Source organism: Antechinus flavipes, chromosome 2 (genome assembly GCF_016432865.1).
Source record: "Antechinus flavipes isolate AdamAnt ecotype Samford, QLD, Australia chromosome 2, AdamAnt_v2, whole genome shotgun sequence".
In the NCBI taxonomy this organism is placed as follows: domain Eukaryota; kingdom Metazoa; phylum Chordata; class Mammalia; order Dasyuromorphia; family Dasyuridae; genus Antechinus; species Antechinus flavipes.
In genome coordinates, this window is record NC_067399.1 from 230,204,217 (window position 1) to 230,216,562 (window position 12,346).

At 41.7% G+C, this 12,346-nt stretch overlaps 1 protein-coding gene across 1 annotated transcript in view; it reads left to right on the forward strand.

The window, feature by feature from the left end:
- The first annotated feature begins 5,030 nt into the window (after positions 1 to 5,030).
- The window catches only part of NPC1L1 (NPC1 like intracellular cholesterol transporter 1), a 48,508-nt gene continuing 41,192 nt past the window's right edge, over positions 5,031 to 12,346 (forward strand). The window contains 4 exon segments of the mRNA XM_051976443.1: positions 5,031 to 5,115; positions 6,037 to 6,217; positions 6,220 to 6,684; positions 6,687 to 7,551. Coding sequence (XP_051832403.1) covers positions 5,062 to 5,115; positions 6,037 to 6,217; positions 6,220 to 6,684; positions 6,687 to 7,551 — 1,565 coding nt within the window. The 5' untranslated portion in view covers positions 5,031 to 5,061.

Here is a 12,346-nt window from a genome sequence, read left to right on the forward strand (position 1 = left end):
AAAAAAACACCACTTCATTAATTTGTGTTTGAAATTACTGTCTTAATTTTTGTTTCTACTTTAATTAAAAAAAATAGATGAAGCCATTTGGCATATATATTTAGTATTGATATTACTTCATTGTCTTTGGCACCTTTTTACAAAATATAGTCCCTTTTTATTAAATTTATTTTTGTTTTTGTTTTGTCTGATATCATGATTGTTATCTCTGCCTTTTTCACTTCAGCTAAAGCAAATTAGGTTCTCTTCAGGTCCTTGAGTGTTATTGAATTCTGGTTTATATTCCATTCTTCTATTTGCTTATGTTTTATAGGTGGGATCATTCCATTCACATTCATGGTTATGATTGCTAATTATATATATCCCTCAATCCAATTTTCTTTTGTTTTTCTCTCTTTTTTTTAATCTTGGCCTTCCTCAAAAGTCTGTTTTGCTTCTGATCACTGCCTCCCTTAACAGTCCTCCTTCTTACACATTCCTCCCCCTTTCTTTAACCCCTTCTCTTCTTCCTGGTTGGGTAAAATGGATTTCTATATCCACATGAATGTGTATATATGCTGTATTGCCTCTTTGAATACACATATGTACATACATGTGCACATATGTATATGTGTACACACACACAGACATAGAGATACATTTTTCCCTCTTTGAAATAGTTCAGATGAGAACTATTTACTCTCTTTTCCCATTTCCCCCTCCATTGTAAAAACTCTTCCTCATATGCCTCTATTTCATGAGATAATTTCCATCATTTTTCCTCTCTCTTATCTCAGTATATGACTCTTTCTCATCTTTCCATTTTTTTTTTAGATTATCCCAACAAAATACTCACACTCATGCCCTCTAAATAAACTCCTAACTGCTCTAATGATGACAAAGTTCTTGGGGGTTACATGTGTCACTTCCCATTTGGGAATATAAAGTTTAACTTGATTAAATTCCTCATGATTTCTTATTCATTTTTACTTTTTTACATCTCTCTTCATTCTTTGAATGTCAAATTTCCTGTTCAGTTTTGTTTTTTTCATACGAATGGCTGCAAATTTTCTTTTTCATTAAATGCTCATCTTCCTGCCACCCTTCCATTCTCCACCCTTTTGAAGGATTATATTCAACTTTGCTGGATAGGTTAAACTTGATTGTAATCATAGGTCTTTTGATCTCTTAACCCCTTCACTCCTTTATTGTAATAGCTGCCAGATCTTGTGTGATCCTGACTGTGGCTCCATAATATTTGAATTATTTTTTGGGGGGTTGCTTTCGTATTTTCTCCTTGACTTAGGAACTCTGGAATTTAGCTATACAGACAGTTCTTGCTTTACTCAGTGAAATGTGACTCTACACACCTCTATGTAAAGCAATTTTAAAGTAATTTGAATTTTTCCTGCATATATAAGGAAGAGAAGGAGGAAGGAAGAGGGCTGCAGACTGTAGAGCAAGTGGGCTGGTACTCCATTCAAGAACATGTGGGGGCTGGCAATAGAGAAATAAGAGCACAAGGGGAACATATGGGTGCTGGGGACAGATATATGGTATTCAATCATGGAAGTGGGAGGAGGTGGAACACCAGAGATCATAAACCAAGTCTTCTGCTTTCAGTTGGAGGATTTTAAAAAAGATTTTTGTTTGTTTTGGTTGGAAATAGGATGAGAAGCTGCAGAATTCTGAGCTCTGAGGGGCAGAAGCAGAGAGAGCACACAGTAACATAGGTTTAAGTTCATTTTGGGGGGGAATGTGGATATCTTTCAGAATTCTTTATATAAAATCAAATTTGCATAATGCAAATTTAGGTAAAGAAATTTGTCAGTATTATTCCTGGGAGTTTTCATTTTGAGATCTTTTATGAGATGACTGGTGGAGTCTTTAGATTTGTATTTGCTCTCTGATTCTAAGATGTCTGATATATTTTCCTTTATAATTTCTCGAAATGTGAATTTGAGGCTCTTTTTTTAAAGTTATGGTTTTCAAATACCCAGTAAGTTTTAAATGAACTTTCCTCAATCTATTATCCAGGTCAGTTGTTTTTCTGAAATAATTCATATTTTCTTCTCTTTTTTTCCTTCTTTTGACTTTGTTTTATTTTTTCTTGAGATGGAACTTCAAGGAAGTCAGGGAGGCTTAGAGGCATAGATGAGGAAGGAGAACATTCCAGGCATGGGAGGTAATCAGAGAAGTAATCATTTTTGGTCAAGCAAATGGAGAAAATATACAGAGGAGAAGTAGATAGTTTAATAAAAAGTATGGAGCTGAATAAAGAGGTAGAAGGTATGGTGGGGAAAATGGCGACTGAACTTAAATGAATAGACAGAATAAAATATATTTGAATACTAGCTTTAAGGATGCTACAGTGGATAGAGTGCTGGACTTGGAATAAAAAAGACACATCTTCATGAGTTCAAATATGGCCTCAAATTCTTGTTAGCTGTGAGACTCTGGACAAGTCACTTAAATTCTGTTTGCCTCAATTCCTCGTTTGTAAAATAACTTGGAGAAGGAAATGGCAGATTATTTCAGGATCTTTGCTAAGAAAATTCCAAAGGGGGACACGAAGAATGGGATATGACTAAACAACAACTAGAAAGTCAGCCTATAGCTTATTTCTCTTATGTTAATTATTTGAAGCCATGGCCATCTATAAGTGGCTCTCCATAAATTGAGATCCTATTTAGGGTATAGTGGTATGTTAGGTTATTAAGAGTTTTTTTTTTTTTAGTACACACTTTATTTTTATGTAACATTTTATTTTACTTTTTTTTTCAGTTAACAAGCACTAATTTTCTCTCTCTCTCATTGACCCCTGAATTAAAAGAAAAAGAAAGCCTTTGTAACAAAAATACATAGTTAAACATAGTAAATTGTCAGATTTGTTATGTCCTAAAATGTATGTCTTACTCTGTGATGTGAATCTTACCTCTTTGTCAAGAGATAGGTAACATGCTACCTCATCATTGGTCTGGAATCATGATTGGATATTATCTATATCAGAATGATTAATTCTTTTAGTTATTTGTCTTCATAATGTTGTTATTGTACAGATCAATTTCTTGATTCAACTTATATTAGTTCATATAAGCCTTTTCAGATTTTTCTGAACTATCCTTTTTTGTCATTTCTTTCTGCACTGCCAGTATTTCATTATATTCATGCACCGTAATTTGTTCAGCCATTCCTGGATTAATGGGTATTCCCTGAGTTTTGAATTCTTTGACACTGAGCTGTTAATTTTTTTTCTCTTCCTTTGATCTCTTTGGTGGTATAGGTTAGACCATTAGTATTTTTGCTGCCTAGGAAATTCTGAATTAAGAATGTTGCTTAAAAGGCTTAAAAGGACAAAGACGAAGATATTCTCTAGAACCCACAAATCACCATTATCTGCTTTCTATGGAGAGTTAAGGCCGAAGCGCCATTCTAATTGATAGGAAAGATCAAAAAAAATTAAAGAGATCTCTATCAAATATGGAGAGCACAGGGCAGGAATACACCTGCAACTAGTTAAGGGAAAAGCAAATCACTTAGCGGGCTCCCCAGTCAATCTTCACATTTCCTGCTTTCTATTCTTAGCCTAACTAGGAACAGTATGGGAAAGAGAAGAAAGAGAAGGAGAAAAAGGAATTTAAGAACTGCTTATTGATTCCAAGTTCTCTCACTTGCAGTTCAGAAGGTTACACCTGTGAATGTTTAAAGCCCCTCAGAGTCTGGCTCCAGCTTGGCTTTCCAGACTAATTTCCCAATATTTCCTGTTCATACCTATACCCCAACTTCTCTACTCTTTCTCCATTTTATTTTTGAGCCAAACTTGATGATTTGCTGCTCTGGGCAAATTTCTGGCCTTGTGCCTTTCTTTTCCTTTTTTCCCTTTTAATTTATGGAATAAAACAAGTATTTTCTTAACATAGTATGATTTAAAAAGATAATTGCATATGAAATTGTAAACTGATTATATACAACTTGCGATTGCTTTTAAATATATAATAAAGTTATCCTGTACATTTTTCTCTTTTTTTTCCCCTTCTCTCCTCCAGGTGCCTCTGTGAAGATTGTCCTTCATTTCTGAAATGCTCTCCCTGCTCATCTCCTGTCTGTCAGCCTCTCTGGCTCTGTTTAAGGCTTGACTTGAGTGCCATCTCATTTAGGAAGACTTTCCCGATGCTCCCAGTTGTTAATCTTTCCTCTCCTAGTAGAGAAGCTGAGAAGAAGAAAAACAAAGTAGCACTTTGAGTTTATTTTGCATATGCTTTACATTTATTTATCTGTGTCAGATGCAAGTTTCTGGAGAATAAGTGCTGTTTTCCCTGCTGCCTATATTCTTAACACCTAGCACATAGGAGATCCTTAATTAGTGCTTTTGAGTAGCCATTCTTCCTTTCCCCATCCCTTTAGGAAAGGGGGAGTGGATATTTTCGGCCATTTACTTTAGCCCTCCCCCAATGCTAACAGGACAGTTATTGTCAATAACTAGTTGCTAAGGATGACAGTACACTGGGCGTGTTCAGAGCCCAGCATGAGACCTTGTCCTGATCGCAGAGAGGGGAGATCAGCCGGAGATGTCACGGAAGGGCACAGAGGCAAGAGAGACAAGAAAGAGGGCAGGAAAAGGATAGAGGACAGAAAAACTGGCAATGTACCCCAGGAGTGCCAGTTTCTAAGTTTTCCCTCCCACACAAAGGTTTCTTCTGAATCACAGATCCCTTGTCAGGCACGGGGATACCTCCTTATACCTGGGTTTGGGGCCCCCAAATGATTCCTTCATCCCCTTATTGTATACCTGGGTCCCAGTGAAGACTGCCCCTATATTCACGGCTTTGATACTCCAGGGATAGCTAGCTATAGAGGAGGGGAAACCTAGTGAAATGCCATAGAACAGGTGCCAAACTGGTTGAAGGAAGTAGCCCACAGTGGATTATTAACTTAGTGATATTTCATTGGTTCTTGACTATCAGGCCAGATTTAACACTTATTACGCCACTAATTTGTTCCTCCCCTAATCAAAGACTGTCATATCAGCTTCCCTGAGCTGCCCCTCTGCTCTTTTTACATAGTTCCTTACTTGGCACAGAGATGGCGGAGCCTGGGCCAAAGCGATTGCTGCTCTTGGTGGTCCTCTTGCATCTGGTGAGTTCCTAGTTTCTATGTCTCCCTATATGTTACTCAAGATTGCATTAGAATTGAAAACTATTTTTGCATGTTTTTTTTAAATAAAAAGCTATTATTTTAAAAATGCAATTAAAGGGAGAGGAGGGATCTAAAATATGTAACCAAAAAGATATTTGGGCAGTGGACTGCCTGGTTTTTGGCTTGGGACTTTGGCCCTTAGATTTAGGATTGGTTGAGGAGGTCAATAAAAGACCAACCTTATTTTACAAAAGAGGAAACTGAGATTGAGAGAGGTAACACAACTGACAGGGAGTAAATGGAAGAGTCAAAATCTGGACTTGGGTTCTTTGACTTGTCCCGGTACTTTTTCCTTTGTGCTGGGTTTGCCCTTTTGTCTAGACAAATTCAAGAGACCAGAAGGCTGGAAGTTCTCAGGAAAGATTTCTGGAGGATATCCTAGTCTGTTAGGTAAATAAATCCCATCTGGAATGGAAATTGTCTTGACTCTTGGAAGAAGAGACTGTTGGCTCCCAGGTTTGCAAGACAATCCCCACTTTTTTGTCTCTTCACAGTTTTGATGAAACTCACAGTCTTAGAACCAGGAAGAATGGAAAAAAATATTCAAGAAATTGGGAGAGGGAGGAGGAGGCAACAGGGGGATGCACCAGACACACCATCAACCCCTTAACACTCATACAATGCCATTTGTTTTCACCTGGTCTTTGACCAACTCCCTGGATGCTAAGATGGAGGGGTAAGGCCTGCCATAAAACAGAGACAGCATTGCCCTAAAGGGGGCAAAAATAAGAGGCTCGGAGCTTGAAGCTTGGGAGGACGATTAGAATGTTTGTGCCTGTCTTTGTAATTGGGATTGGCTGGCAGCCCCAATTGCAGAGGAGGTGAGTGCAAGAGTGTATTTCTAATGGGTCTCTTCCTCAGGTCCATGCAGAGAACTACACCCCTCTCCACGAAGCTGGCAGGTGTGCCTTCTATGATGACTGTGGGAAGAACCCTGAATTGTCCAGCGGCCTCATCCCACTGTCCAACGTGTCTTGCTTATCCAACACCCCGGCCCGCAAACTCACTGGGGACCATTTGCAGCTCTTGAAGAGCATCTGCCCCGGTTGTATGAAGGCCCTGACTCCACTTTTGCCTGCTGCTCCCCCAAACAGCTGATTGCTCTGCAGAACAGCCTGAAAGTGACCAAGGCCCTTCTTTCCCGCTGCCCAGCTTGTGCTGAGAACTTTGCTAGCTTGCACTGCCAGAACACCTGCAGCTCCAACCAGAGTCTTTTCATCAATGTGACCCGCACCGTTCCCATTGAAGGGACTGGCCTCTCCAAGGTGGTAGCCTATCAGGCTTTCTACAGACAGAGTTTTGCAGAGCGGGCCTACAATTCCTGCAGCAAGGTGCAAGTCCCTGCAACGGGCAGCCTGGCCGTCGGTACTATGTGCGGGGTGTATGGCTCCGCCCTCTGTAATGCCCAGCGTTGGCTCAATTTCCAGGGTGACACAGGAAATGGACTCGCTCCCCTGGAAATCGCCTTTCATCTCCTGCAGCCTGGCCAGCTCGCAGGGGATGGCATAGAAGCCTGGATGCAGAAATGTGGAGCTGCAATGAGACTCGGGGCAATGATTCCAAGGCGTGCTCTTGCCAGGACTGTGCTTTGGCCTGTCCTGCCATCGCCCACCCTCCCATGCAGGACTCGACCTTCCGCCTGGGGAGGATGCACGGTGGACTGGCTCTGGTGATCATCCTCTGCAGCGCCTTTGTTTCTTTCTTCACTTTCCTTACTGTTCGTTCCTGCCTCAGAAGAAAGGATGGGAAGCCCAAGAAGGATGCAGGCTGCTCCAACCAATTCAGTCACTTTTCCCACATCGTCCTGGGCGACCTTTTCCAAAGCTGGGGCGTGTGGGTGGCTTCGTGGCCAAAGCTGGTTCTGTGTCTCTCCACAGTACTGGTGGCAGGACTGGCCAGTGGACTGGTCTTCCTGGAGCTGACCACCGATCCCGTAGAGCTGTGGTCAAATCCCAACAGCCAGGCCCGGAGGGAGAAGGAATTCCACGACCGCTATTTTGGGCCTTTCTTCCGCACCAACCAGGTGATCTTGACAGCACCTGGCCAGCCTGGCTACACCTATGATTCCCTGCTTCTGGGACCCAAGAACTTCAGCGGCATTTTGAGGGAGGAGCTGCTCCTTCAGCTGCTGGAGTTGCAAGAGGAGCTGAGGCATCTGGAGGTCTGGTCGGAGGAAGAGCAACGCAACATCTCCCTCAGGGACATCTGCTACGCCCCTCTGAACCCCCACAATGCCAGCCTGGAGGACTGCTGCATCAACAGCTTCCTGCAGTACTTCCAAAGCAACCGCACCAACTTCCTCCTGACTGCCAACCAGACCCTGATGGGGAAGACTGCCGAGGTGAACTGGAGGGACCACTTTCTCTACTGTGTCAAGTGAGATCCTCTGGGTTTGGGGGCCGGGAGGGAGGGCCCACGAGAAGAACTAGGGTCTGAGAGCCTACTCGCTTGCCCACTAGCACCCACATCTGTCCCAGCTGAGGCACCTTTTTCAGAATTATTAGCACCAGGAGCAATAAACAACAGCAACAACAGCTGATTTCTTCTGGGCTTTAGAGATTACAAAGCACTTTCATTTAAGGCTCATCACAATCCTGTGAAGTAGGTCCTACAAGTTACTCTTCCTTTTTTTACAAATAAGGAAACTGAGACGGATCAAAGTCATTAAGTGATTTGCCCATCGTCATACCAGATAGTAATAGAATTTGAACTCAGGGCTTCCTTACTTCAAGTTCAATACTTTATCAATGAATAGAAAAACATTTATTAAATTATTATGCGCCAAGTACTGGACAAAGTTCTGGGAACAGATACAAAAATGTGATACTCTGTCCTCAAAGAGCTTCCATTGTAACATGAAGAGATGGCGTATATAGGAAAATGATGGTCAGGGAGAGATGTTTCAGTTCCTAAAGTCATAGGGATGGTGAGTGAACTAGAAAAGGAGAATGGACTGACTGACATACCCTTTCTAGGAGCATGTTTTGATTTTGATTCTAGAGCTGGAAGGAGAGCATCAGAGTAGGATGGGATATGAAATGAACCAAGCCTGGAGGCAGCTAAATAGAGTACAGTGCCTACCAATCAAGACAATGATAACTCTAGGCTGGGGGGTCAAGTCTACCAGGACATGGTCTTGGGTCCCAGCAATGATAAAGAGGAAGAAAAGACAGACTGGTATGAGATGATATTGTCAAAGTACCACCCAGAGGACAAGCCTTTGAAAATAGCCACTTGACAGAATGTTTCACCTGGAAGGGATTCTAGAGGCCATCGAGTAAAACTTTGATTTTATAAATAAGGATATCCTGAGAGGGGAAGCAAGTCTTGTCTTGTCCAAGGTCACCCCCAAATCAGGGAAGACAACCAATGGTCTTTTTTTGTTTGTATGTGTTCAGATCTGTCTTTCCTCTCCCTCTTCCCTTTTATTAATGCTTCTCAATATGATAGAAATGAGATCTTGGGGGCAAGGGTGCTCCTGGGTTAGAAACCCCTCTGGGAGGGTGCCCACCATCCTGTTTATAGGGAAAATTCCCAGATAAGTGATCTTGTTCTATTGAAAATCTCAGCCCAGGGCATGGTCAAGGCCCTCTATTGAGTTGAAAATTAGTCCCTCAAATTCATCTGGAGATTAGCCCCTGGCTCAGGGCCAAAGAGACCCAATAAAATCATAAGCTATGTGCCCAGACTTTTGCCTCAGAATCTAGTTCAGGGAGTGAGGGGGATCAGGTTGAAGAAATATTGTGGGACCCAAGGTCCTGTCTTTGATAAGAGGATGGTTTTGGAAGGAATTTGCAGGCCTTCTGATAAGGACTGCAATGGGAGCAAGGGAAGGATCCTGTTCCCCTAAAGAAGTAAAAAGGAGAGGATTATCTAGAAGGTTAGTATCCATTTTCAATTCCTCTCCAGTAAATTTTACCAGCAGCATCCTGCAGTGCTGTCTTAATTTAGGATCTTGAGACAAGGCTATAAAGGTTTGGACATAGAGAACTTCAGTCCACTTGTCTTGCCTTCAGCAAAACAAATCAAGTTGCTGGATAGTGCTGTAGTTAATTGAGCCATTAATGGGCCATTTTTCCTGGTTCCTCAAGATATATTGAGACCAGGCAGCATTGCAAAAGAAAATGTTTCTAGTCTTGAGATCTTTCAAACCGAATTAGTCTCTGTTTTTTAAGAGACATCGTAAGGGAGAATCTTTAGGGACAGATGTAGATTGTCTCACAAGCCTTAGATTTTTCCAATTCTATAGCACCCCATCCTCCCAGGCGTCCCTAGAGATGGGGAGGGAGGGAGAGAGAGAAATGACAAAAGTTCCCTGATTAAGGGGACTTTTGTCAGAAACACAGGAATTCCCAGTCTAAGCATCCCCAGCCAGGGAATTCTGCTAAGCATGAAGCCCCGATGCCCCAAATCTTCCTGGGTATTTGGGTGTCCCAGATATATAGCTGTGTCCCAGCTATAAAACAGACAACTGCAAAAGAAGGCTTACTTCAGTCAGAATTTCAGGGATCCCTATAATGGGCCACCAAATGTTGAGATGTGAGAAATGAGGGTTGAGAAGTCCCCTGATCAGTGTCGCCGATTCTTTGCAAAAGAATTCGTAAACCTCAGGTGTGTGGCAAAATGGGTTCAATACACTAAGAAGGCAGCTTTCTTAGTGGGCAAAATCCTGTTAGGATTATTTTGCAAAAGTCTGGGCATGTATGATTTTATTGAGTCTCTTTGGCCCCAAGCCAGGAGCCAATCTCCAGATGATTTTGAGGGGCTAATTTTCAGCTTAATGGAGGGCCTTGACCATGCCCCCGGCCGAGATTTCCAATTGAATGAAATTACTTATCTGGGAGTTTCCCCTATGAACAGGAGAGTGGGGCCCTTCCCAGAGGGGTTTCTAACCCAGAACTACACTTTTCCCCAAGATCTCAATTTATATCAAATAGTTATAATATTAGCACATTCCTTAGGATGACTGCGAAGTGAAGAAGTGACTTGTCCAGCATTAAACAAGCAAAGCTCAGCCCTAAGCCTGATTCTGAGGCCTTCACTGTCCAGTCAACAAACGTTTGTTAAGTGCCTACTATGAATCAGGCACTATACCAAGCTGCTTTTCTTTTTTTTTTAAATTTTTATTTAATAATTACTTTATAGTGACAGCATCCATGCCAGGGTAATTTTTTTTACAACATTATCCCTTGCACTCATTTCTGTTCCGATTTTTCCCCTCCCTCCCTCCACCCCCTCCCCTAGATGGCAAGCAGTCCTATATATGTTGGATATGTTGCAGTATATCCTAGATACAATATATGTTTGCAGAACCGAACAGTTCTCTTGTTGCACAGGGAGAATTGGATTCAGAAGGTATAAATAACCCAGGAAGAAAAACAAAAATGCAGATAGTTCACATTCATTTCCCAGTGTTCTTTCTTTGGGTGTAGCTGCTTTTGTCCGTCATTTATCAATTGAAACTCAGGTCTCTTTGTCAAAGAAATCCACTTCCATCAAAATATGTCCTCATACAATATCGTTGTCGAAGTGTATAATGATCTCCTGGTTCTGCTCATTTCACTTAGCATCAGTTCATGTAAGTCTCTCCAAGCCTCTCTGTATTCATCCTGCTGGTCATTTCTTACAGAACAATAATATTCCATAACATTCATATACCACAATTTACCCAGCCATTCTCCAATTGATGGGCATCCATTCATTTTCCAGTTTCTAGCCACTACAAACAGGGCTGCTACAAACACCAAGCTGCTTTTCTAATTGGTTTCTTCAGTTCTTTGTCACCCCAGGCCATAGACTTAACCCTCTACTCATTCCACTTTTCCCCTGGGATCTTCCTTCACCCCTTCTTTACTGTTCAGCAACATCAAAAAGGATAATTGGAATTGAAAAGAAAAGTTCTTTTTTTTTTTAAATTCACATTTTGACAAAAAAAAAATCTGTCAAAGTTCACAGCTTGAAGTTCTCAAACTCTTACTGGGCTGCCAGCACAACACAACTGGAGGCTCTGACCTTAGGGGCCTCCTGACACCAAAGATAAGGCCTTACTTTGCTCTCTGGTGAGCAGGGCCTCCCTGCTCCATTTTCCCTGCTCTCACTCAGGCTCATGCTGCTTTCTTGCCTAGGGTGAGAAGCTAGGGAACAGTACAAATGAGGAAAATGTAGCTCCTGGGGTGTCTAACTATATTGTCTCCTAGTCTATCGGGGCTCCTATCCTTGATACTGTCAAGGCTTCCCATTACTTTACCATTCTCATTGGCCATCTACATAGGGACTGAGTCTAGCAGATGGGAACCGGAGCCCTGGAAAACTATATCCCAGGCCTCTGAGAGTCTATATGGTACGGCCCAATAAAGATGGAGTTAAAGCCTTCAGAGGGACAGGGTTTTCTGACTACCACTTCAGGGCTTTGTTCTTCTTACCTCAGTTGGCTCTTCTGACTCCGACCCACCCTTTAGACTTGGCTGTACACTACTCTGATGTCTATATCTCCTAATCATAGAAAGGTGATAAGGTGAATTTGGGGAAATTTAAGCCCAAATCTTTAGGTTTGGCAATTCTGCTACCTAGCCCACTATGGACCTGATACCACAGGAGTTTTTCCTCCCTCATTAATCCTCTTGTTTTTACTAATACCACTTTCAGACTAAGTTAACTTAGGGAACACAGGGTTCCATAGGGACCCCTTAGAAAAGAGCCCCTTTTCTTGAAGAAGACACTAATGATAACCATGATTCTCCCGGAACCTTGATCACATTTGAACTCTGATTTTCTGGAACTTGTTGGCTTCTATTGCTAAAGAACCTATCTCTCAATCTCTATAGCAAATGGTTGGGTAAGGAATTAGGGATGGAGTCAGGAAGACCTCCGATACAATCTCAAATACTTAGTGACTGTGTGATTCTGGGCAAGTTGCTTCACCTCAATATCCTCAGTTGTAAAATGGGAATTATAAAAGCATTTACATCCCAGGGTTGTTGTAGATCAAATGAGATAATACAAAATGAGATATTTGTAAAGTGTGTTCACGCAATACTAGGCATAAAGTAGCTGCTATATAAATGCTTTTTCCCTTTCTTTCTCTTTTCTTTTCCATCTCCACACATAGATCGGAGCTTTAAAATGAGAGTAGGAAAGTTACTAGCATTAAAAGCTGAAGGAGGATAGGAAT